The sequence below is a fragment of the Aptenodytes patagonicus genome, chromosome 8 (genome assembly GCF_965638725.1).
Source record: "Aptenodytes patagonicus chromosome 8, bAptPat1.pri.cur, whole genome shotgun sequence".
NCBI classification, from domain to species: Eukaryota; Metazoa; Chordata; class Aves; order Sphenisciformes; family Spheniscidae; genus Aptenodytes; species Aptenodytes patagonicus.
The window spans coordinates 8,331,285-8,356,505 of record NC_134956.1 but is presented as its reverse complement, the minus strand read 5'-3'; the positions used below and the strand labels follow the sequence as shown (position 1 = coordinate 8,356,505).

The following is a 25,221-nucleotide window of genomic DNA, read 5'->3' as shown; positions in this document are numbered from 1 at the left end:
ATGGATGCACGGACGCACATGGGCACGAGCAGGGATACATGGACATGCATGCACAGGGTCAGTGTACATGGATGCACAGGCGTACAGCAGGACGGCACAGACATACAGACACACATGCACAGGGTCAGTGCGTCTGAACGTACAGGCGTACGGCAGGACTGCACGGACATATGGATGCAGATGCACAGGGTCAGTGCACGTGGATGCACAGCGGGGCAGTACGGACATACAGACACATGCACATGGGTGCATAGGTGTACATGGGGACAGCACAGACATACGGACACGCGTGCACAGGGTCAGTGTGCTCATGCACAGACATACAGTGGGACAGCACGGACACACGGACGTGCATGTACAGAGTCAGTGCACACACATGCACAGATGTACACGGGGACAGCATGGCCCGTATGGACATGGATGCACAGACATACACGGGGACAGCACGGATACACAGACACCCCCACGCACCCACGGGGACAGAGAGACACGGACACACAGAGGGAGACGCGCGCCGGGACGCAGGCACGGGGACGCGGGGGACAGCAGCGCACCGGCGGGGGCAGCAGGCCCGCGGGGACGCGGACGCGGAGGGGCAGGGCTGCGCGGGCGCGAGGGGGCGCTGCGCTTCCACGCGCGGACCCGGTCCGCGGGAGACCTGGCGGGGGCGGCCGGCCCGGGGCAGCGGGACCCCCGTGGGAGCGGGACCCCCAGGGAAGCGGGGACTCCTGTGGGAGTTGGATCCTGGGAAAGCAGGACCCCCGGGTAGTGGGACACCTGTGGGATCAGGACCCCCGTGAGAGTGGGGCTGCCGTGGGAGTAGGACCCCTAGGGAGTGGGACTCCTGTGGAAGCGGGGCTGGGGGCATCCCGTGTCTGGTGGCAGGGCAGCGGGTACCCCCAGTGCCCCCCCAGCACCCCCCGGGGGCAGCCCCAAGCTCCCCAGCCCTCTCCCATGGCACGGTGTGGAGTGGGGGTGAGCCCCCCCCCCCGCCACCTCCCCCCCCCCCCAGCCCGGGCCCCTCTCTCCCCCTGCCCGCGGGCACGGGGCTTTACTCCAGCCGGCCCCAGGCCCGGGCACAGCGCCAGCTCGTTAGCGAAGCCTTATTAGCACCGCGGCCCGCTCCCACGGGAACAGCCCTGCTCCCTCCACGCCGGGCCCATGGACCCCACGGCTGGGCTACGCGGGAGGATGCTGCACCCCTTCCCCTGGCACGGCGGCTTCTAGAGTGGAGCATCCCTCGCTGCCCCCCACCCCGCTCGGTGGGTGCCAACTTGGGGGGTGAGGAGGGGCTGGGGGGCCCAGGCGGGCGGCGAGGCTCTGCCGTGGGGCTGGCACAGAGCTGGGGCGGCTTCCTGGGTGGGGGCCAGCCCCGCGGGGCAGCTGGCACAGCCGGGCACCCTCCTCGGGCTGCGTGGGAGGTCCAATTCCCAAGGGAGCCGCCCTGGGAGCTGGCGGGGGGGGGGGCGGGGCAAGCACCGGGGGTACCCCCTGCCCTGGGTGAGAGCTGCCAGGTGCCCCATCCCGCCCAGTCCCTTCCTGCCCCATCCCTTGTCGCGGGCAACCCCGGCCCTGGCACCCGCCGAGGAGCTCCCTCCTCCGGCAACGTGGCACGTGGGTCCCCGAGGGCTGAGCCCAATGTCCAGTGATGGGACAAGCAGGTCCCCAGGGGCTGAGCCACCACCCTGTGACACCGTGTCCCCACAGAAGGTGACCCTGAGACACAGCATCCCCCCACACCACCGGCCCCGGGGCTGCACCCACCTCTCTGCACCCAAAGGACCCCAGGCCTAAAGTCCAGCGCCCAGACTCCATCTCCCTCCCCATGTCTGTCCCGGGGCGCACCGCGGTCCCATGCCCGCCTCTCCCGGGGCGCACCGCGGCCGGTGCCCGCCTCTCCCGGGGCGCACCGCGGCCCCGTGCCCGCCTCTCCCGGGGCGCATCGCGGCCGGTGCCCGCCTCTCCCGGGGCGCACCGCGGTCCCATGCCCGCCTCTCCCGGGGCGCACCGCGGCCGGTGCCCGCCTCTCCCGGGGCGCACCGCGGCCCCGTGCCCGCCTCTCCCGGGGCGCACCGCGGCCGGTGCCCGCCTCTCCCGGGGCGCACCGCGGCCCCGTGCCCGCCTCTCCCGGGGCGCACCGCGGCCGGTGCCCGGAGCTGCCGCGTGGGGGCCCGTCCCGCCGGGTAGGGATGAGGCCCCGCCCCCTCTGCCCGCGGCGGGCCCGCCCTCCGCCTTGCCCCGCCCTCCGCCTTGCCCCGCCCCGCCGTCGGCCCCGCCCCGCCGTCGGCCCCGCCCCGCCGTCGGCCCCGCCCCGCCGTCGGCCCCGCCCCGCCGTCGGCCCCGCCCCGCCATCGGCCCCGCGCAGGGGCGGGGCGGGGCGGCGCGGGCGGGGCGGGCAGGGCCGGGCAGGGCAGAGCCGCGGCCGCGCGCAGGCAGCCGCCGCCGCCGCCGCCATGGGCTGCACCGTGAGCGCCGAGGACAAGGCGGCCGCCGAGCGCTCCCGCATGATCGACAAGAACCTGCGGGAGGACGGCGAGAAGGCGGCGCGGGAGGTGAAGCTGCTGCTGCTGGGTGAGACCCCCGGGCCCACCCTCCGGGCCTCCCTCCCCCCCCCCCACCCCGGGATACCTCCCGGGCTCCCCCCACCGGCCCTGCCGGAACCGGGCAGCCCCGACACCCCCGCCCCGTGCTGCCCCGGAGCGACCCTGGGTAGCAGCCCGCGGGGGTGCTGGCCCCGCCCCGGCGATCCCCCAGGAGTGGGATGCTGGGCCCAACCCAGGCTTCGGGGTCCCCCCCCCAGGGGGGTGTCGGCCCCATCTCGGGCCCCGGGGATCCCCCCCAGGAGTGGCGTGCCTGCTCCGCCCCAGGCTTCTGGGTTCTCCCCCAGGTTTGGGGTGCTGACCCCACAGGAGGCCTCGGGGATCCCCTCTGGAGTGGGGTGCCAGCCATATCTCAGGCTTTGGGGATCCCTCCTGGAGTGGGGTGCCAGCCCCACTCCAGGCTTCGGGGATCCCCCCCAGAGTGGACTGCTGGCCCTACAGCAAGCCTTGGGTGTCCCCCAGGAGCAGGGTACCAGCCCCACCCCAGGCCTTGGGGTTCCCCCCGGAAGTGGGGTGCCAGCCCCACCCCACTGCGGTACCGTCCCCCCAGCCCCGTCGGTGTCCAGCCTGGGCACATCCCTTGGGGGTGCAAGTGGGGGCATCCCCACCCTCCGGGCTGGCCCCCACCAGCAAAGGCCCCGCAAGTCTGGGCACCCCATCCTGCCTGCCCGGGACCCCCGGCTGCCCAGCCGTGCCGGTGGGCCCCTCCATGGGCTCCCCCTCACCCCGGACACAGGGCAGCTGGGGTGGAGGTAACGGGGCCGATGGGCGCCCGCTGCCCTGCGCCTCCACCCGCTGGGGCACCAGGACGGGCCCGAGCCCCTCCATCTTGCCTTCGCCCTCCCCTCGCTGTGGGGGAGCAGGGGGCTCAGGCAACCGGCTCTGCCCCACGCGCTCCCTGCAGCGGGCAGGGCCCCGCGCAGCCCACGGGTGCTCTGCCCCACGGATACCCTATTTTCATACCGATAACGGGCCGCTTGCGCTCTTCAAAGCACCAAGGCGATGCTCCTGTGGGCGTTCACAGACCTGCCCTGTGCCTGCGGGCAAGGCAGCCGCTTATTTATTTTAATTTCTATTTTTTTTAATAACTCCCAGTTGGGGTTTTTATTCCCCTTCCGAAATTCCCAGGGAGAGCCTCGCTCCGAGTGTGACGCGGGAGCGCATGGGGCTCCCACGGCACTGTGGGCTGGTGGGACCCAGGATGGGCAGAGAAATCCCCGGCTGCTGCCTGGGGAGTGCCGGCAGAAAATGTCTTTCGGCTCGTCGCAGTCGGCAGAGGAAGCTGCCGGCAGCAGGAAGTCACGCCGAAATCCGGCAGCCCTTTATTTGCTCAACCCCTGCCTGCCTTGAGAAATACGTAGTTAATGCCTTGAAATGCTCGTTTAACAGAGCGCTTAGGTTTTTTTGGGGTTATTTTTATTTTGTTTTTGCCTTGGCGTGAGCCGTGCCGGCGGCAAGACCCGTCCTGGGGGGGCCGGGCGGGGGTCTGCGCCGTCGGGGGGGAGCTCGCCGGTTGTGCAAGCTCACCGACCCACTTGTTTCCGGGGAGGGCAGGGCGCCGGCGGAGTGAAACCCCACGGGGTTTGCAGGCTGTTGGGGAAACACGTGGTCCCCCCTTCGCCGCGAGCGGCTCCCGCGCCAAGCCTTGCTGCCGGCTCGGCTCCTCTCGGACCGCTGCCCGGCGTGAAATAACGGTGCCAGGGGGTGCAGCTGGCTGGGGGGGGGGTTGGCACTTCCTTTCCACAGGGCTCCGGGAGGCTCTGGGGACCGGCCGGGATGGGCAGCATCACCCCGGCACCGTCGGCTCTGGGTGCCCCGGTTGGGGGAGCCCGGCTGGCTGGCGCTGAGCATCACCAAGGTGCGGCGGGGGCTCACACGTTGGTGAGGATCACGGCGTGGGCCGGCTGGCCAGCACTCCTTTCCCCATGTCCCGCTCTGTGCCAAAGCGGAGGCAGGAGGAGGAGGAGGAGGACGGCCACACTCCTTTCTGCCGGGGCCAGCGTTTATGGGCAGTGTTTCTGATCTCAGCTGGTTTCTAAAGCCAAAAATAGCGCAAAACGTCTCTTTTTTTACTTTTTTTTTTATGTTTATTTTTTTCCCTCACAGCTGTTCAGGTGTAAATAGCGCTGAAGCCTTGGGTCACTACTGCCCATTTCCGAGCTGAGCCATGTCCGGAAAATCCTTCCAAGCCAGCAAGGAGCGGCTGGGGAGGTGGGGCCGGCGTTGACCCCCCCGGGGTCTGCCGCTTGTGGTATCCCCCCCTCTGCAAGAACCCCTCGAGGTGGGGATGTGGTGCCAGGAGGACGCTCCCATGTCCCCGCTGCCCACACTTCCTATGGCTTATTTTTTTCCCATGGTTGGAGGAAAATTTGGGATGAAAAGTTAGGGAGGAAAATGGTTTCACCCTTCATGCCGAATCAGCCTGCGGCATGAAGAGGAGATGCCTCTTCCAAGGACCGCCGGTTTTTGCCGGTGACTCATCCCATCCCACAGCCGCGGCTTAGAGCTGCCGGTGCAGCCAGGCAGGACATGGTATGAGTAGAGAGCACTGGCCTCGGCGTGCGGCGGTGGCAGCAGGAGCGCAGGGCCGTGCCGGCCACCGGCACCATGGAGGGCTTGAGGCTAACCGGTGGAGCCGCCTTGGCTCAGTGCTGTGCCCCGTCTGTGACCATGAGTCTGCTTCTGCCTTTCCTCCGCCACAGCGGGCGAGCCGGAGAGGGTTGGACGTGTGCCATCAGGGCGGTGGGGGCAGGCAGGACCCCCCCAGCGGCAGCCGGCACTGCAGCCATGGGCACAGCACCGCTTCTGCCTGCAGCACCTGCCGCTGCCTGGAGGTTTTCCTCTGCTGTTTGCTGGCTCCAGCAAATAGGTTGTGTGCTGGATGGTTTGAAGCTCTGGTCTCTGATGGGAAGAAATCCCTAACGAAGCAATCCCCCCCCTAATGAAGCAATTCTCCTCCCTGCGCCACTGGAAAGTAGAAACCTCCCAAGGTTTTGGTGTTGGGAGAGGCCAGGTGCCACCACCGGCGCCTGAAAGCACCTGGAGCATCCGCCCCGTGCAGCGGCGCTGCTGGCAGCTCCAGTGCCACAGCTGGCTCCTCGCCATTACCGGGGCTCAAACTGCTGGAGTCGCCGGCCATTTCTGCTGGGCAACAGTGGAAGTCAGGTCCTGCCCAGCCCATCTCCTTTCCCGTGGGAGCCGGGATGCTCCGGGGAGGTGCAGGATCAGCAGCAGGCAAGCGTCTGCCGCGCTCAAAGCCCCTAATTCCTTATCTTCCTACGGAGGATTAGGAAAGCGAAAGGATTTCTCGGCTGCTCCGGAGGTGTTTGAGCTGCGAAGGTGCCTGGGGCGGGGGAAAGTGCTGGCGGGTTGATCCCCAGTGGTTTTTGGTGCTGGAGGTGCAAACCCCAGGGCAAGGATGCTCCCCTTGCACCCCACCCGGGCTGGGTCGGTAAGTCAAGCAGGCAGCTGCCTGTACAAGATCCTGCCTGGGCGAGCCGGTAGCCGGGGCAAGGGCGGCCAGGGCAGGGCTTGGCAGCTTTATATCTTTTTTTGGGGGGGGCTTGCATAAAAATAGAGGAAGGGAGGGACCAGCTGTGACTTTCGGAGGCTGCGTTGCCTCGGCGCTGCCCTGGGCTCGCCTGTGTATATGCGTGCGAGCTGCCTGTTTTGCTGCACTTTGTCCTGTCTTGGGGTTTTGGTTTTGTCCTCCCTCCTGCCCCAGCCCGGGGTGATGGGAGGGGATCAGGTTCCCCCTTTGGTGGGGTCACTGGTGGGGTCCTGGTAGTGTTTCTGGCCATGGACCGGGAGGTGTCGCGGTGGTGGGGAGCAGGGAAGATCTTGATGCTGTTAGATCTGGGGGGACCCCACATCCAACCCCCCCCAGAGCTGGCAGCTGGGCTCGGGATGGGACGGGAGGAAGGAGCCTAGCACCCAGGCCCTGGGACGAGTCACCCCGATGTCCCTGCTGGTGGCGTCCCAGGTGCAGGCAGCAGTCCTCTGCTCCGAGATGAGCACTTAGGCTCTGCCCAGGAGAGGCGGCAGGCTTATATGTGTATATTTTATATATATTTTTACATGTATGCATTAGAGAGATATTTTATATATTTAAAAAAAATATATTGCTTTTTTGTATGGAGCAATATATAAATTGATTTTTATATATAGGTATTAAAAAGCATATATATATATATTGCTTTACCTATATATATAGCTTTACAGAAGAAGGTCTTCCGTGGGCTGAGCCTGCCCAGGGCTGTGGGTGCCGGTGGGTGCCGGGACCAGGATCGCAGTGTGCCTGAGCGCTGCTGCCGTAGCTGGGGCTGGCCTGGCCTCTCCGCAGCCGCCGGGTTTCCTGCTCCGTGCCGGGCTGGAGCATGGGTTTCCGGGCCGGAGGCGGCTGAATCACCAGAGCTGGGGGAGCTGAGTAATCCTCCATCCCCGTTGGCAGAAAACCTGGGGGGGGAGTAGGGTGCCGGTGGCATCCCAGCTGTGCCAGTGGGTGACCCCCCCACCCCAGCAGGGCGGGATGGAGGGGATGATGGCACCCAGGCGCAGGGGCATGGCACTGCCGGGGGCAGCGCTCAGGCACGGGCTGCACTGGAGCCGCTCCGAGTGTTTGGGGGGGGGGGGGGGCAGAATGCAAGGAGCATCGCGGTGTCCCCGTGCCCAGAGCAGCTGGGGGGGCGCAGTGGGTGACGGTCTTCAGGAACCCCCTTTTCTAGGGCTGAGCCCCAAAATTGATGCTGGTGACACCAAATGTGTCCGGGAGGAGGGGACAGCTCGCTGCTGAACCGTGCAGGGGCTCTTCCCCAGCTGCCGCGGTGCTGGCGCAGCCGCTGTGGGGGGCAAGGGCACGGAGGCGGCTGGTGCCAGCGGAGGGGAGAGGGGAAAGGGACCCCTCCAGCTATGGCAGGGGCAGAAACAAAGCAGCAAAGTTCCGGGATTCCTGGAAAAAGCCCGGCACAAGGATAGTTTTGTCCAGCTTGCCAACACCAGCAGCCCTTGTCGGCACTGGGGGTGTGTTTGCTGTGCTCCCCCCAGGAAAAAAGCATCCCCAGCCCACCCCCTCCTCCCCCGTGTGCTCCAAACGTCCTTCCCACTGCCGATTTATTTCTGTTTTATTTGTTTTTCTGGGTTTTTTGCCGGGCTGAGCCACATCTCCATCAACTGCCTTGGATGGGGGGGGGGGGCTTACGCCTCCTTGGTGCCCCCCAGTTTTTTGGGATCCTGCCCAGGACGCAGCATCCCACCAGCTGCCGATGCACGGGCTCCTCCTGGGAAGGGGCCAGCCCTGTGCCAGAACGGGATGGCCCCTGGGAAAAACGCCCTGTGTCGCTGTGGGGTTTTAAAAAAATGCAATTATTTTTACAGCAATTTTCCATCTATTTTGGGTAGGAAGGAAAATGTCGAGGGGAATCTCTTTTTATTATTATTTTTTGAGTCCTTAGGGTAACTCTGCTTTTAACACACACCTTTGAAAGTCCCATTTGATGGCGGGGACCCCACAGGTGCCAAGGGGGTTGGGCTCCACAGCTGTCCCTCTGTCCAGGCATCCATCTGTCCTGCAGGGAAGGGGATCGGCGGGTTGGTATGGCAGTAAAAAACATCAGTAAATCCATGCTCAAATAATAGCTGCTGTTTGCCAGGCCGGGAAACTTGCCGGCACAGTGGCTGGGGACGGGGCTCCAGGTGCCGGGGATGGGGATGGCTCTGGACCTGCTGGTGGATTGAATTCCAGCTTCTCCCCTGTAATAAGGAAAATTTTCCATCTGTGCATCGCTTCCATCCACGCCTGGATATTTGAAGGCATGAAACAGGATGGTGCCGTGCGGCAAGATGGAAAATCCCCTCTCGGCGATGTGGGTGAGGTGGACCCCGAAACCTGTGACCAGCTCCTTATATGGCATTAGATATATGCTGGCCAGAAATATATTGCATATATTGCATTAAATATATGCTGGCCAGAAATCATCTTAAATTGCGAGCTGCAAAATATATGTCGGCTAAATACATTTTTTGCCAGTGGATTAATGCAGCGTTTTGGAGCCAGGCAGCTGCTTGCTTATTTTAAATTTTTGAAGATTATTTTTAACAAAAAAAGGGGGAAATCAGCCCGAGAGAGAGCTCTCCTCCTATTTTTGACAGGCGCCGCTCTGGGAACAAGCGCTGCCTGGTCCCAGCAGGCAGGAAGGGCAGGCAGCGCAGGCAGGGAGCGGGCAGGGCTGGAGGAAGCCTGGCCGTGGGGTCAGCCCGTGGCGGGGGGCTTCTCTCTGTACCCCCCCGCTGATGCCTGGCTGGTGCGGGGGGTCCGAAGGATGCGAAGCCCCCCTGGCGCTGCCTGCCTCCTGCCTGGTTTGGGCAGGAGGGTGGAAGCTGGCAGCTGGCACCCTGCCTGGGGATTGTTTTGGGGCTGAATGGACGGCATCCGGGGTTTTCCGGGGATTGGAAACCCTTCCCCTCTGCTGTGCTCGCCCGGGGAGGCCGGTAAGGGTCCCCCCACCCTCGGCTGGGTGGGAGTCGCCGGTGCTGGGGGTGGCACGGTGGGGGGAAGCGTTCAGCTTCCCCAGCAATTACCTGGCCCCTTCATTAGGCAAAGGCAGTGATTTGAAAGGGAAACTGGGGGACACACACACACGTGACGCCTAATTGCTGCTGCCCCGTCTTCCTTCTGGGCGCGGGCAGGGCAGCTGGGGGCTGCAATTAATTCAGGCCTGAATTTCTGCTCGCCGCAAGCACGCGGGCTCTCGTGCTGGGTGAACTCCCGGCGGCGAGCGGAGTTGCTAGCTTGAAGCGGGGAGGGGGGGGGCAATGGCAGGGCTGCCTTCTGCAGGCTGCGGGGAAGGAGCCAGGAGCCGTGGAGGAAGTTTGCGAGGGACATGGCCAGCCTCGGCGGCTGCCGGAGAGTGCCGCCCTGCCGGGAGCGGGCAGGAGGTCCCAGGGGAGTTGTTCCCTCCCAGGCAGGGAGCAAATGGCAGGCAGGGTCAGGCAGAGCAGGAGGCTGGGGGATGACTGTCTGGCACCTTGCCACAGGGATGCTTATAAGCAGGGTTCTCTCTTGCTGTGTGCCTCAGTTTCCTTGTCTGGGCACGCAGTGGGGAAGGGCACGGCGAATGCAGCTGGCCCTGGCTGCCGAGCCCGGCGGTACAGGGTGGCGTTGCCAGAAATCAGAGATATTTAATGGAAAAAATGAAGGGATACGCTGAGTCCTTCCTACCCCTGCTCCCAGCTCCGGGCAGGAGTTGCCAGCGCTGACCACGAACGCTGGCCCAGCAGGGCTGGCTGGGCTGCGCCGGGTGCTGCGTCAGCATCCCGAGGGCGCCGGCGGAGGCTGGTTCGGCAGCACCGGGGAGCCCCCGCCGTGCCGAATGCTCACCTCGGGGCTGAGCAAAGCTGCTCCACTAGCACATACAGTGTGGAAACCGTGGAGCGGGGTGGTCGTGGCAGTAAATATAAGGTCTGTATAACTTCAATATGGCCCCAACCTCAGGTGGCTCCATGCCCTGAGCAGTGCCTGCGGTGATGTCCGTGGGGGGACATGCCCATCACCTAGGCTGCATTTATGCCGGTGGCATGGGCATGGGCAGAAGGCGTTTGCTCCCTGCCGCTGTGTCTCAGCTGGCTTGACGGGCTCTGTTTTTCCTGGTTAATTTTAGCATAATCTCGACTTTTATTTTATTTTTTTTTTTTCCCCCTCCTCTGTAATCTCTCTTCCCCCGTCTGCAGCCGTGCCAGCACAGCCCTGCCACTGCCTGCTTGGGGCCCCCCGTAAGGGCAGCTCTGTGGCTGAGGGCAGTGGCAGAGGGACCCCTGAGAGGAGTGGTAGAGGACGCAGGGACGGGCTCGGCTTGGGGGGATCCCCTGGGATTGGCACCTGGAGGCAGGGACCGCGCTGGTCCCCGGCGGAATGGGGCTCGTCCTGCTGGGGGTCCCAGGGTGAGATGAGCCAGGCGCTCATTCATCTCGGTGGCACTCCCTGCCTGGAAAGGGGACAAGGGACATGCGCCGTCCCTTTCAGCTTCCCCTTTGAGCTTCCCCTTTCTTGCAGCCGGGGTGACTTTGCTCCTTCCCCGCTCCCAGCCCGGGGAGGGAGGGCTGGGCCAGGAGCTGCACGTCGCCTGCGTGGGGTTGATGACCCCAAGGGGGACGGGGTGGCGGAGGGGGAGCCTTAGGCGCCCTGGCTGTCCCTTCTGAACCTCTGGCATCCCGTGTTTGGATGCTGAAAAATAAACCCACCCCAAAAGCCGTCGGTTTTCCCTGCTGGCAGCCGCCTCCGCAGCCTGGCTGGGGCGCGGGCCCCGGCCGGCTGGAAAGTGCGCGCTATTTAAAAAGCAACCCCGGGGGCTGCTGATCCCGCTGGGAGCTGCTTGAGCCAGCTGGCGGAGGTGGCAGCTTCTTCCCAAGTTCCCGGGGTGCTCGGCTTTGGGTGTCCGCCCCCCTGCCTGTACCTGGTGGCATGAGCATCTCCGTGTCCTGGCCGCTGCTGGCTCCAGCTGTGGGCACGTGGCGAGGCTGGCGCTCCGTTGTCCCCCGGCACAATAGGGATGCAGGATGCAGCAGCTAAGCTCAGGCTCTGCCTGGAACTGTGATGGCAAGTGACGGGCAGGGCTTAGCCCCCCGTTGCAGGGGGTCCCCAAGCTCAGCCGAAGCCAGGGCTGCCAGTTGTCTTGGCTGCAGCATGCTGGGACCACGGGGCAAACATCAGTGCATTGATGCCATTTTCCTGGCCCAGAGCAGGTGTCGTTTCTCCCGTTGGGAGCTATTGCAAGGTCCCCCCAGGCTCCCCTCTTCCTGCCCCTTTCTTGGCCCTGACATTCCCAGTGTCCATCCAAGCATCTGCTCTGGCCAACGCTGGGAGCTCTTCTCCAATGGCTGAGGTGCCCGCTGCCCTCCCTCCCTGGGCTGGGGGGGTCCCAGTAGGGTGGGGGTCCCCGGCTTCGGGCAGCACCTCACTGCTTGTCTGCCCTTCTCGTTTCTCCGCAGGTGCCGGTGAGTCTGGGAAGAGCACCATCGTCAAACAGATGAAGTGAGTGGTCCCCGCACCGTTGCTGTGGTCGACACCACACAGACCTCGGCCGCGGGCTCTGAAACCGGTGGCGGCCGGGGAAAGCTCCCATCAGTGTTGCCGCAGAGCATGGGTGGGGGGCAGCACCCTGGGGTGCCCCACAAAGATCTGACCTTGCCTGTGTCTCTCCCCTGCCCCAGGATTATCCACGAGGATGGCTACTCGGAGGAGGAGTGCCGGCAGTACAAAGCCGTGGTCTACAGCAACACCATCCAGTCCATCATGGCCATCATCAAGGCGATGGGGAACCTGCAGATTGACTTTGGAGACTCCTCCAGAGCGGTGGGTGCCCTCCTGCTCCTGCTGTGCCTGACAGGGGTGGGGGGTCCTTGGGTGGCAAAAACAGATGCGCCCAAAGGTGGACCAGGATTAAGGGTAGCCCTGCCCAAGCTCCTCTGCTCCACGGTGGGCTGTGACCTCCTGTCCCTGGTGCTGAGGACGGGGGGGCCCAAAGCATAACTCATGGGTGGCCTGCCCTGGCATGGCTCCTGATGGGTGCAGGGGTGGGGGTCCCGCTGCTTTCCTTGGGTCTTGTCCCCATCCACTGTTGGAGCTCCTGCCTTGCTGTCCAGGTGGGACATGGTGGACTCCGGACAGGTCCTTTGGGGCAGAGTGGGCTTCGATAACCCTGTGCCGATGCTCGAGTCCTGTTTTTTCCCTGCAGGATGACGCTCGGCAGCTCTTCGCGCTCTCCTGCACTGCCGAGGAGCAGGGCATCATGCCGGAGGACCTGGCCAATGTGATCCGGAGGCTGTGGGCTGACAACGGGGTCCAGGCTTGTTTTAACCGCTCTCGAGAGTACCAGCTGAACGACTCTGCTGCCTAGTGAGTACCCCTGCTCCTTTCCCCCAGCTCGGCTGGATCCAAGCCCCGTGGGCCACGTCGCTTTTAGTGAGCAACAGAAAATCCCCCTGGGGGCTGCTGTTCCCCATCACCAGGCTTGGGGGCTGGTACTGCCACTTCCCGCCTGGCGCTGGGGCTGAGCCAGAGCAGAACTGGGAAGGCGGATGTTTTGAAAGGTGTTTCCTCCTCTGGCGGGGTGCTGTGTCCCCCGGGAGGGGGGCACCGGGGCATCCCCCTCCTGCCATTGCTCTGTGCCCACTGCCCTTTCCCGGAGGATGCTCTCTCCTGGCGTCCCTGAGATGGCTCCCCCCATGTGAGCACAGCCGGGGGTCCTGCCCGTCCTCATGGCCCTTCATGGGGCCATGAAGGAAAGAAAAAGCCCCAGAGAAAGCACTGGGGACCCTCATGTCTGAACAGGATGAGTAGGATGCACAAGGGGCTTTTCAAAAGACTTTTTAACTGAGTTTATATGGAAAGACTTGGCATTATACTAGCGTATTAGCCAGCAAACTAGTGTTTAGGTAGATAAGTTGCCTGCATCTGGTTGGGTTTATGCCTGAAGGGATTTAATAAATAAGTTAATCTGCCTAAAGTATGATTGCTGAAGAGGGTGGTGCAGCTGAGGCTGCGTTCAGCTCTCATGGTGCCTTCCTGCCCTCTCTGCCCAGACCCCTCATGGTAAAGCAGGGCCAGGGGGAGCTCATGGTGTGCTGGGAAACCCCTACCAAGGCTGGCCCCGCCGGGGATTGAGCACCCTTGGGACTCGCCGCAATCCTGGGAGCTGCTTGGTCCCCCTGCGTGCCAGTCCAGCCATCCCCTCCCGCTTGGCACCGGTGTGTCCCTCTTCTGCACTGAGGTGACTGGGGGAAAAGGTTGCAGGAAAGCTCCCGGCAAGCACCGACCCTGGAGAAGCTCCTGCCGGCGCTTTCCTCCGGCGCCCACAGCTTTCGCTTCCTCCTGCCTGGCATCCATCTGCCCTCCCTGGCCCCTGGCCCACTCAGCCCCATCGCTCCCCAGCCAGTACCGGCGTTTCCCCGGCAGTGCCGTGCTGTGCCGTGGGCGCTGGTTTGGAGGCATGGGAGACCCGGCAGATGCCTGGCAGCTCCCATGCACCGTTCGAGCAAATACATCTGCAAAGTGTCTGCAAATCGAGTATCACCGTAAGTGCATTTATGGAGCGTTTGGCACGTTACGGGGGTTGGACAGGTATTAACTAGGAGCCCTCTCGAGCTGCTGCTCCAGCCTTTCTCTAGCCCCGCGGAGGTGCTGGTGCAATAGCTGATGCCCCGTCCATCCCTGCAGGGATGGTGCTCCACCCGTGGTGCCGCTGGCACAGGGCACCCTGGGGATGAGGAGCCCCGTGCCATGCCTGGCACGCAGGCTGCCCATGCACCAGCCCTCTGCAGCAGCCCCCAGCCTCCTCCTCTGCAGCCCCTTGGGGCGCCAGGAACTCAGAGTGCCGGGGCGGGAGCTCGCCAGCACCCCGGGGCTGGGCGTGAGGTCCGAGTGCTGCCAGTGCCGCGCGCAGCCCTGCCATGGTGTTTCCTGTTTTTTTGTCAGCCGGAGGCCGCGTGTGTTTCCGGCTGTTTTCAAGCTGCTCCGCGGCGGCGTGCTGGCCCCCCCACCCTTGCACCCGCAGCAGGGTCCCGGGGCACCCACGGCTCCAGCTATGCCCTGGCACGCCGGAGGGCTTCCCGGGAGCTGGCGAGCGGCCGTGCTGCCATCGGAGCTGAGGATCCCCATGGCCTTGCGAGCTGTAATCTGGCTTTCACCAGATTATGGGGCTGCAAAGGCCTTAATTAGCGGAAGCCTAATTTGCTTAAAAGAGCCCGTTTATAATAACCTAATTAAAGCAACGTGAGCTGGAGAAATCGAAACCTGCCTTGATCCACCCGGTATCCCTCGGCTGGTCCTGGCGGCTGCTTGGGGACTAAGCCACCACTGCTGCCGGGAGCCGGGGTCTGGCAGTGCCGGGCAGGCAGCAGGGTAGGCGATGCCGCCCTGGGGGGCTTGGGGTGGGCAGCAGCCCCCCGGCCATGCTGCTCCCCGTCCCTCCGGCCGCCCGCCTCCTGCTTCCTTCCAGGACGCCGGCCCTTTGTGTTTTTTGACTATAAATGGCATGGCGCCAACGATTGTTTCCGCCGGCGCTGCGGCCAGTTGCCATAGCAGTGAAGGCTTTCCTCTTGCTGTTTCCCCCGTGCGAATGGCTGGGGGAACGGGGGGAGCCCCCCAGCCCCAGCTGCATCCCCTGCCCAGCCCCCGGTGCCAGCACGCTGCCCCCCAAGCCCTCGTTCCCGTGCGTCCCCTTGCCACCCCAGCAGCTGGCCATCCTGCCCTGCCCTGCCTGCGTCTGGCAGGGCGGCAGGGTGACCCCGGGGTGTGGATGGGGTCCGCTGTGCTGCCCGGCTCGGTGCTGCCCCCCTCCCCCCCCCCCCCCCCCCCAAAATGGATGATGCTGGGGTGTGGGCAGGGGACTCTGGGACAGTGTGGGGATGCCCCATGGGATTTGGGTGGGTCGTGCTCCACGGTCCAGCTTCCACAGCACCTTTCTGCTCCCTCCCCAGCTACCTGAATGACCTGGAGAGGATAGCCCGTGCCGACTACATCCCCACCCAGCAGGACGTGCTGCGCACCAGGGTGAAGACCACTGGCATCGTAGAGACCCACTTCACCTTCAAGGACCTGCACTTCAAGTACGTCCGACCCTTTCCTTTTTGCCTTTTCCAAGGCAAAAAAAAAACAACCCTTCCTCCCCACGGCGTGCCAGATCCTGCTTGCACGCTGCACACGCCAAGCCCCCCCCGGCTTTGCTCATGGCGGGAGCTGCTGCCTCAGAGAGAGCGGAAACCGCCAAAATAGCTGGAGCAGCCTCAAAAATGCCTCGCAGGGCTTGGCCTGGGGGCGGATCCAGCCTCTGGCGAGGAGGGGAAGGGGGAAGGCGTCTCCGGCTGCCGTGACGCAGCTTCCGCTGCAGGAAGGACGCTGAGCAGGAGCCGGGGGTCTCAGAGTCGGGAACCGGCGCTGCTGCCTCCTGGCAGCCCAGGGTTGCTTTCCACCGAAAACCCATGGGAAATAGTCAGGGCTCCAGTTTCTGAGGCAGAAAGCTGGCATCGTGCACATCCCGGGGGATTTAGTCACTTGGCAATGGAGCTGCCGGCAGAAAGATCTGCTGGGGTCCACCCTGAGGGCAGGGGGCTCGCAGGGACCTCTGTGCCACCCCGGTGGGATGGCGGTGCTTGGTTGCACATCACCAGGGCAGTGCTTTGGAGGTGGCAGCAGGGCAGAGAGGATGGTCCAAGGCCGGGGGGCACAGCAGTGAGGAAGCCTCCCCGCCAGCCGGGTGGTTGGTGGTGGACATGGCACTGCTGCCAGGCTCTTCTCCGTGGAGGCAGGGCATCCCCTGCTGCCTGCAGCAGGAGAGGGCGCGCGGTGCACCAGGATCATCCCCTGAGCCCTCGCGCTGCCCGCGATCCCGCTGAGCCCCCAGCTGCTTGGCCAGGCACCGCAGCTCCCCTTGGTCCAAGGTCTCCAGCAAAACCCTGCAGTGCCCGCTCCAGAGCGGGTCTCCGAGAGCATCTCCTGGAGCCTGGCTCCAGGGAGCGTTCCCATCTGGGAAAGGCGGCCTGATCCTGCCCTGGCTTATGGTGGGGGTTTTCTCCAGCTGGGAAATAAGCCCAGACACCACCTGTGATAGGTGGCGGGTGCCGGGGCAGATCCATGGCACCAGCAAAACCCCTGGGGCAGAGGCGCTGCGCTCTGCCCATCCCAGCGCCTTTTCCTGGTGCAGCTCCTTCTCTGGGCAGCCGGGGAAACTGAGGCAGGGAGCGGGGCGAGGGCGGTGGGGCCAGGAGCTGCTGTCCACCACCATGCTGTCTCCCTGCCCAGGATGTTCGACGTGGGCGGCCAGCGCTCGGAGCGGAAGAAGTGGATCCACTGCTTCGAGGGCGTGACGGCCATCATTTTCTGCGTGGCCCTGAGTGCCTACGACCTGGTGCTGGCTGAAGATGAGGAGATGGTGAGTTGGGGGGGGATGGAGCCGGTGCCATGAGCCGCCCTCTCCTTGGGGGGCCAGGGGAGCACCCCCTCCTCTGGCGGCCACCAGTGCCCTGGCCAGTGTGGCCCAAGCCTTGCAAGGCCCTCGGCATCCCCTGCCTGGGCAGGCAGGAGCAGTGGGGGGGACAGCAGGTTGGGCAGCAGTGGGGTGGGCGCTGCCTGGGGGTCCCTGCCCGGCTCAGGCTGCTGTCTCCCCTGCCAGAACCGGATGCACGAGAGCATGAAGCTGTTTGACAGCATCTGCAACAACAAGTGGTTCACGGACACGTCCATCATCCTCTTCCTCAACAAGAAGGACCTCTTTGAGGAGAAGATCGTGCACAGCCCCCTGACCATTTGCTTCCCTGAGTACACAGGTACTGCGGGGTCCCTCGGTGCCCTCCCTGGTCCCCCTGGCAGGAGGAGCGGGCAGTGCCTCGCCCGGACACTGTAGCAGGAGATGCTGGGGAAGGAGATGCTGGCTCTCCTGTGCCCAGGGAGCGGTGCATTGGGGCAGCAGGTGCGGTGCGGTGGTGTTTGGTGTGCCCCAGGGGATGGGGGAGGATGGGGGGGGGACAAGGGGCAGTAGCCCTGGGGGGGTTAGCTGAGGCTCACTGTGCCTGGGGAGCATCAATTTGGCATTGGGGCGGTGGCTGCGGTGGTGAGGGGAGCCAAGCTGAGCCCAGACCCCTTCATTGCCAGTGGCAGGGGGGTGCCGGTGTCCCTGGGCGACCGTGGGGCAGCCCAGTGTCTCCTCCTCCCTAGGGGCCAACAAGTACGACGAGGCGGCCGGCTACATCCAGAGCAAGTTCGAGGACCTGAACAAGCGGAAGGACACCAAGGAGATCTACACCCACTTCACCTGCGCCACCGACACCAAGAACGTGCAGTTTGTCTTTGATGCCGTCACCGACGTCATCATCAAAAACAACCTGAAGGACTGCGGGCTCTTCTGAGGGCCGGCGCTGCCCAGGTGGGTGGTGGTCCTGGTGGTGGCCCCCCAAATGGGGTGGTCACGGAGCACCCTTTGGGGACGGGACAGGCGCTGCCTACTGTCCCCACCGTGGCACAGGCAGGCAGGGGGTGCCCGTGCCCCCCTCCCCAGACCCCACCTGCTCACCGCCCGCTCTCTTCTAGGACCCCCGGCCGCGCCGGCGAAGGAAGGACCATGCCGCCCCCCGACTCCTGCTTCTCTTCGGTTTCATCCCTCCGCCCCCACCCCATAAAAAGACTTTTTGGGTGTCAGCGCAGCGGCAGGGCCCGTGTCCCCCCCGCCGCCCCCGCTCGCCCCCCCGCCATCCTCCTCCTCCTCGCTGGCGTCAGCCTTTCTGCCTTCCTGGGGAAAATGAGGTTTTTATCTTGGTTTTTAACCCCTGAACCATTCCAGCCCCCCCCTTCATTCGCTCCCGAGCCCTGGCGCTCTCAACTGTTTACATTACAAGTGTTGTTGGCACGGGGGGGACACGGGGGTCCCCTTGGGGATGCCCACCTGGCTGAAAACACGACCGACAACATTCCTTTTAGTAAACCAGAAGAAAAAAAAGAAAAAAATCCCCAAAACCACGCAAAAAACACACCACACCAGCTGGGTCGAGGTTGCTTTTTAAAGAAATCTTTTTACCAAACTATTTAAAAGCGTTGAGTGCTATGTGGTGGTGGCATCCTCCATGGCCAGCCCACCCCCCAACCGTGTGCCTTGGGGGGGGGGTCCGTGTCCCACCCCACCTCGCTGCCCCCCGTCCCCGCTACCCAGAGGGACGGGCAGCCCCCGGCGGGCAGCAGCTGGGCAGGAGGGCAGGCAGGGGGTGCTTCCCACTGCCTGTATCTCCCCCCCCTTCTTTCTAAGCCTAGTTTTGTAGGGCTAGCTGTTGCGTTGGGCGAGGAGAGCCTGCTGTACAGAGCGGCCCCCGCTGTCCCCCCCCAGCTTGGGGGGGCCCCCTCAGCCGGTGCCCGCGGCCTCGCTTTTCCCACAGGATGTTTTACCGAATTGTTCACATGGTTTGAAATAATAAAATGTAGAAAGAAAAAAAAAAAAGCAAAAGAGAAAAAAAAATATACTGACCCCCCCCCCCCGCCTCTGTGACCTGGGGGTGGGCATGGGTGCTTCGCCTCTGCAGGAGGGCTGCCGGGGTTCCCGGGGCCGGGAGAGGGACATGGGGTGGGCTGGCATCACCCCAGGGGCTCGGCAGCATCCCCTGGGTGTGGGGAGTGAGGGCAGCAGTGGGAACCCTGGGGAGGGAGCGGGGAGGCTGCCGGGGGGCTGAGGCCCCCTGGGGGTGCTAGCTCAGCAGCTGGGGGTGCTGCTGGGGGGGGGGGGGGGCTATGACCACCCCCTGGCCCTGCAGCAGGGGGATGGTGGCACCCAGGGGTTCCTGGCACCCAGGGGGCCCCAGCACCACTCAGTCCTTGGGGACACCCAGTGCCCAGGGGCACCCAGTGACCTGTGGCCCTGAGGGACATCTAGCACTCCTTGCACCCAGCAACCCACAGGAACCCCCAGCTCCAGGGGACACCCATGGACATCCAGCAACCTGCAGCAACCAAGGGAGCCCCCGCACCCACCAGCTCCAAAGGGTACCCTGGACCCCCTAGCACCCGAGGGACCCCCCAGCACTCCTCAGCAGCAAGGGGTACCAGGGACCCCAAGGGACACCCAGCACCAAGGGGCACCCAAAGACCACCAGCCTCCCCAGTCCCAAGGGTCATCTGGGAACCCCCAGCACCCCCCCAGCTCCAAGGGGTTCCTGGAAGACCCCCCCCCAGCACCCCCCCAGCTCCAAAGGGAACCCAGGACCCCCCCAGCACCCCTCAGCTCCAGGGGGCACTCAGAGACCCTCAGCACCCTGCAGTGCCCAAGGAACCCCCAGTACCACCAAGCTCCAAGGGTACCAGGGACCCCCCCAACACCCCAAGGAACCCCCAGCACCCCTCAGCTCCAATGGATACCCAGAGACCCCCAGCACCCAAGGGACCCCCAGTACCCCCCAGCTCCAAGGGGTACCCAGGGTCCCTCAGCACCCAAGGGACCCCCCTGCACCCCCCAGCTCCAAGGGTACCAGGGATCCCCAGCACCCTGCAGCACCCAAGGGCATCCAGCACCCAGGGTCACCCAGCGCCCCCCAGCACCTGGAGCCCCTAGGGACCCCCAGCACTCAGCGGCACTGTGTGCCCTGCAGTGCTGGCCAGCGGGAGGGCTGGTGGGGAGGGGGAGTGGGGCTGTGCCCCCCACCCAGCAGTGGTTCTGGGGCCAAGCAGGTCAAATCCCAGGGGTTTGGGGCAAGTGGAGATGGTTGCAGAGGTGGGGTGGGGGCAGTGGTGGGGCTGGGCCCCAGGGGAGGCCCGGGCTGGGGAGGGGGCGCTGGGGCTGGGGCTCAGAAGAGCCCACAGTCCTTGAGGTTCTCCTTGATGATGATGTCGGTGACGGCGTCGAAGACGAACTTGACGTTCTCGGTATCTGTGGCGCAGGTCATGTGGGAGTAGATCTCCTTCACGTCCCGCCGCATGTTCAGCTCCAGGAACTGCAGCTTGATGTAGTTGCCCGCGTCCTCGTAGGTGTTGGGACCTGGTGGCATGGCAGTGAGCAGGGTCCCCTCCTGGGCTGGTGTGTCCCCCTCCGTGGGTGCTGGCCCAGCATCACCCAGCACTCCCCGGGGTGGGCAAACCTCGCTTGGTCCATGAGCAATGCTAGTGCAGCATTGCTTGCATGGGGTGCTGAGGACACCTGGTGGGTGGCTGCTGCAGGGTGCTGGCACCCAACCCTTCACCGCCACCCCACCACCACCCGCCTGCAGCCGGTGGGTGAGCCACCGCCACCCTTACCATCGTAGTCGGGGAAGCAGATGCTGAGATGGGCCTTCTTGATCTTGTCCAGGAAGACGTCCTTCTTGTTGAGGAAGAGGACAATGGAGGTGGTGGCGAAGTAGCGGTGGTTGCAGATGCTATTGAAGAGGTGCAGGCTCTCGTGCATGCGGTTCTGCGGAGGGACACAGCCCCGTTAGCCCCATGTCGACCCCCATGTCATGATGAGGATGAAGTGTGTGGGAGGTTGTGTGCCCCAGGAGCCTTCCTCACCACTTCATCATCCTCCACCAGGACCATGTCATAGGCGCTGAGGGCCGCAATGAAGATGATGCAGGTCACCCCCTCAAAGCAGTGGATCCACTTCTTCCGCTCCGAGCGCTGGCCGCCCACATCAAACATCCTGGGCAGGGCAGGGGGGTACATCAGCACCCCTCACCCCCTGCCCACCCCCCTGGCACCAGCCCTCACCGGGGGCTCGGCCTCCACCTGAAGTTGAGGTCTTTGAAGGAGAACTGGGTCTCGATGATACCGGTGGTCTTGACACGGGAGCGCAGCACATCCTGCTCCGTGGGTACATAGCCGGGGGTCACCAGGCGCTCCAGGTCCGACAGGTAGCTGGCCAGGCATGCAACAAGCATGAGACATGGGTTGGCACCCCCAGAACCCCCCTGCCCAGACCCTCCCACCCCACGTACTAGCCGGCCGAGTCATTGAGCTGGTACTCAGAGGCGCGGTCAAAGCAGGCTTGGATGCCTGAGTCCTTCCAGAGCCGCCCGATGATGTCTGACATCTCCTTGGGCATGGTGCCCTCCTCGATGGTGTCTGAGAGGTGCAGCAGCTTGCGGGCATCATCCTACAAGGGAGAGGGGCTAAGCAGGGCTGGGGGGGGCTGACGGGACTCCCTGTCTGGCATGGGGTGCCCCTCACCTGGCGAGCTGTGTCCCCATACTGGATGTTGAGGGTGGTCATGGCCCGCACGATGGCCAGCATGGACTGGAGCGTGTTACTGTAGATGATGGCAATGAACTCCAGGCATTCCTCCAGCGAGTAACCGTCCTGGTGGATGATCCTGGCCGGGGAGGGGGGCACGGGGCTGAGCTGGGTGCCGCAGGGTGGGGCGGCACCCATGGGTGCAGCATGGGGCTGTGCTGGGCACTGTGATGGGGGGGCACCCGTGGGTGCAGCATGGGGCTGAGATGTGGGGTGAGGGCATCCATGACTGTAGTGTTGGGCTGAGCTGGACATTATGGGGTGGGGGCACCCATGGGTGCAGCATGGGGCTGAGCTGGGTGCCGTGGGGCTGAGCCAGGCACTAAGGGATGGGTGCATGCCATGGCTGTCGCATGGGGCAGAGCCAGGCACGGTGGAACAGGGGTACCCCATGGCTGTGGCGTGGGGCAGGCATGCGGCATGGTGGGGCACAGCCAAGAGTCAACCCCTGGCACTTACTTCATCTGCTTGACGATGGTGCTCTTCCCCGACTCCCCTGCTCCTGCGGGGACAAAGCATGGGTCACAGTAGTGCCCGCGCTATGGGCACCCCCGGCTGCACCCCACGCTGGCCCCCTGGGACCCCCAGTGCCTGGCACAGCCAGAGGACACTGGTGGCTGTGCCAGGTCTGTGGCGCGGGGCAGGGGGATTACAGCCTGGTGCCAGCGGGCATTAAGGTTGGGCTGAGCCGCTGTGGCTAATGGGATCTGCGGTGGCTCAGTCGGGGACATGCTCGGGGACCCAGGGGAGGGGTAGGGGACACGGTGGCATGGCAACCCAACCCCCACCACCACCCAATGCCTCAAGCCTGTGGCAACGCAGGAGGACGTGCCCTGGGCTGGACTGGGAGGACAGCAATGGCACTCATGGTCCCACCATGTCCAGAGCATCCCAGTCCACAGGCACCACTGGGGCAGCTGGGAGGGACTGGGACGGACCTGCAGTGCCGGGGGGCTGCAGGGACAGACCCCAGGGCTGGGCAGAAGGGCGGTGGCATGGGTTGCAGGGGGATGCCTGAGGGTGCCTGGGAGGATGGGGTGGCGGGGGGCTGCCGGGGTGAGGTGCCCATAGGTGGTATTGGTGAAAGTTCTTGAGGTGGGTTGGTTGGGTTTGGGGGGGGCCTGGGGTGGGGGGATGTTGGGGTGAGCTGTTGGATGGGCTGGTTGGGTTTGGGGTTACCTCGAAGCTGGGGACTTTTAGGGTGGGCTGTTGAGATTGGGTTGTTGGGTTAGGGGTGCTAGCAGGGGGTGGGGGGCTGTTGGGTAAGCTGTTGAGATGAGCTGGTTTGGGGGAGCCTGGGAATGGGGGGCTGTTGGGCTGGGCTGGTTGGGTTTAGGGGTGCTTAGGAGCAGGGGGCTGTTGGGTGGACTGTTGGGCTGGGCTGGTTGGGTTTAGGGGGAGTCAGGGAAACTTTGGATGGGCTATTGGGGTGGGTTGGTTGGGTTTAGGGGTGCTAGGGGAGTCAGGGAAATGGGTGGGCTGTTGGGGTGGATTGGTTGGGTTTGGGGGTGCATCTGGGGGCCAGGGGAACATTAAGTGGGCTGATTGGGTTTAGGGGGGGGTGTCTGGAGGGTGTCGGAGGAACATCGGGTGGGCTGTTGGGGTGATATGCACAAAGGATGGGTATCTCCCCCAGGGTGTTGTCCCCCCCATACCCAGCAGCAGCAGCTTGACAGTCCTGGCATCCTTCTCAGCATCCTCCTTGAGCTTCTTCTCCAGCTCACGGGAGTGCTTCTCCTCGGCGCTGGCCCCGGCGCCCATCCTCAGCCCCGCAGTCCTGTGGCTCACCTGCTCCTTGGAGGTCAGCACCGGGATGGGTGATGAGCTCCAGCCCCCCGCCGCCTCCAGCTCTCGCCTCCCTGTGCCCGTCGCACCCGCTGCCAACTGCCCCGCTGCCGCCGCCACAACTGCCACCTCCGCCTGCCCAATGTGGGCCAAGGACGGGTCCAAGGTCCCAGGGGGCTGCTCGGCAGGGTGCTGCGCTCAGCACCCATGGCTTAAGCCGGGCCCGCCCCCTGCCCTCCCCAGATAAACCGCCTTAAATCTGCAGTGGGCTGAGCTCAGCAATCCCACGGCTCCTGGCGTCAGCGCTTCTGCTGGGGTGGCCCAAGGCCGGTCAGCCCCCTGCTTTGCCCCCACCCTGGGGCTGGGGACAGTGACCCGGTCACCCCCAGGGATGTGGGACCCCCACGCAGCTCCGGTTCTGCTGTGGACCCTGGCGGGGGTTGGAGCTGGGGGGCTCTGCTGGTGTCTGGCAGGGGCTGGGGGCAGTGGGTGGAAATGTCCCCATCGTCCCCAGCTCACACTGGTCACCCCCCCACCCCCACCCCCACCACTCCCCCGCTCTGGACCAGTGCCCACAGCCTCCCAGTAAGCCATCCTAGTATCTCCAGGTCCCTGTGCCCAGTGTCCCCAGGTGCACCCCCCAGTGATCGAATGCCAGCCCCTGTCACCCTACCCTGTGTCCCCAGGGCCCCTTCCAGGACCCTCCACCAATGTTCCCAGGCCTTCCTGGGTGCACTCCCTAGTGTCCCCAACCACCCACCAGTACGCTCCCAGTGTCACCAGGCCAGCCCAGTATCCCCCCCTGGAGTGTCCCCAGGCCCCTCCAGCAACACCTGCACAATGTCCTCAGGGATGGCCGAGTACCCTCCCCAGGGTCTCCAAGCCCCTCCCCAGTAACACTCCCCAGTATCCCAAGGAGAAATCCCAGTGCCCCACAGTGTCTTCAGGACCGCCCCCCCACACAAAAAAAAAGTCCTGCCCAACATCCAGGTGCACCCCAGTGCCACCCCCATGCTCCCACGCCAGCCACAGTGATCCCCCCCCGCAATGTTCCCAGACCCCTCAGCGCCCCTCCCCAGTGTCCTTAGGCCACCAGTTCCCCCCTCCGGCGTCCCCAGCGCCCCCCACTGCCATCGTGGCCACCCCAGTAAGACTTAGTGTCCCCAGGGACACCCCAGTAACCCCTCTGTGTCCTCCCCCGCCCCCAGCGTCCCCAGGCCCTGCCAGGACTTCCCCAGGTGTCCCTAGTAGAACCCAGTGCCCCCGTGTCCCGACCGCTCCCCCCGCTGTCCCCAGTGGCCCCCCCCCGCACCGCGGGGCTCCTGCAGCGCCGCGCTCGGCCGCCAGGGGGCGGAAGGGCCCCGCACAGCCCCCGGTGCCGCCCCGCGCCCCCTGTGCCGCCCCGCACAGCCCCCGGTGCCGCCCCGCACAGCCCCCGGTGCCGCCCCGCGCCCCCGTGCCGCCCCGCACAGCCCCCGGTGCCGCCCCGCACAGCCCCCGGTGCCGCCCCGCGCCCCCTGTGCCGCCCCGCACAGCCCCCGGTGCCGCCCCGCACAGCCCCCGGTGCCGCCCCGCGCCCCCTGTGCCGCCCCGCACAGCCCCCGGTGCCGCCCCGCACAGCCCCCGGTGCCGCCCCGCGCCCCCTGTGCCGCCCCGCACAGCCCCCGGTGCCGCCCCGCGCCCCCTGTGCCGCCCCGCACAGCCCCCGGTGCCGCCCCGCGCCGCCCCCAGCGCGCCCAGAGCTGCCCCCCGTGGAGCCCAGGACCTCCCGGCACCGACCCCGCTGCCTCCCGGGACTGCCCAGAGGAGCCCGGTACCACCTCCATTGCCTCAGCACCGACCAGAGTGCCCCCAGTACAGCCCAGTATCGCCCACTACCACCCCCAGTGCCCCCTTAGAGCCCATTACCACTCCCCCACCCCGTGCTCCCAGTACCACCAAGTACCGGCTCCCAGTACCAAATCCTAATGCCTCTAATACCATGCTCTCAGTACGGCCCAGTACCAACCTCCAGTGTCCCCAGTACTACCCCCAGTATAGCCCAGGACCTCCCAGCACTGACCCCAGTGCCTCCCAGGACTGCCCAGAGAAGCCCGGTACCACCCC

At 65.0% G+C, this 25,221-nt stretch overlaps 2 protein-coding genes across 2 annotated transcripts; one reads left to right on the top strand and one right to left on the bottom strand.

The window, feature by feature from the left end:
- The first annotated feature begins 2,423 nt into the window (after window positions 1-2,423).
- On the top strand, window positions 2,424-17,823 carry GNAI2 (G protein subunit alpha i2). The gene is made up of 9 exons (XM_076346224.1): window positions 2,424-2,571; window positions 11,583-11,625; window positions 11,805-11,946; window positions 12,329-12,489; window positions 15,072-15,200; window positions 16,393-16,522; window positions 16,763-16,916; window positions 17,305-17,512; window positions 17,677-17,823. The coding sequence occupies exons 1-8, from the start codon at window positions 2,454-2,456 to the stop codon at window positions 17,493-17,495; spliced, it is 1,068 nt and encodes a 355-aa protein (XP_076202339.1). The 5' UTR covers window positions 2,424-2,453; the 3' UTR covers window positions 17,496-17,512; window positions 17,677-17,823.
- Window positions 17,824-19,910: 2,087 nt separating this feature from the next.
- GNAT1 (G protein subunit alpha transducin 1) lies at window positions 19,911-23,091 on the bottom strand. Its single transcript, XM_076345858.1, has 8 exons — window positions 22,986-23,091; window positions 21,790-21,832; window positions 21,268-21,409; window positions 21,036-21,193; window positions 20,827-20,955; window positions 20,611-20,740; window positions 20,359-20,512; window positions 19,911-20,101 (listed from the first exon to the last, which is right to left on the bottom strand). Exons 1-8 carry the CDS (start codon window positions 23,089-23,091, stop codon window positions 19,911-19,913), a joined length of 1,053 nt encoding a protein of 350 aa, XP_076201973.1.
- Between the last annotated feature and the right edge of the window lie 2,130 nt (window positions 23,092-25,221).

Coding starts and splice junctions, on each gene's coding strand:
- GNAT1 (XM_076345858.1), bottom strand. CDS start 23,091: ATGGGCGCCGGGGCCAGCGCCGAGGAGAAGCACTCCCGTGAGCTGGAG. Junction 20,741..20,826: donor TTCAAAGACCTCAACTTCAG/GTGGAGGCCGAG, acceptor TGCCCTGCCCAG/GATGTTTGATGTGGGCGGCC. Junction 20,102..20,358: donor CTGCTTCCCCGACTACGATG/GTAAGGGTGGCG, acceptor CCATGCCACCAG/GTCCCAACACCTACGAGGAC.
- GNAI2 (XM_076346224.1), top strand. CDS start 2,454: ATGGGCTGCACCGTGAGCGCCGAGGACAAGGCGGCCGCCGAGCGCTCC. Junction 2,572..11,582: donor GGTGAAGCTGCTGCTGCTGG/GTGAGACCCCCG, acceptor GTTTCTCCGCAG/GTGCCGGTGAGTCTGGGAAG. Junction 15,201..16,392: donor TTCAAGGACCTGCACTTCAA/GTACGTCCGACC, acceptor CTCCCTGCCCAG/GATGTTCGACGTGGGCGGCC.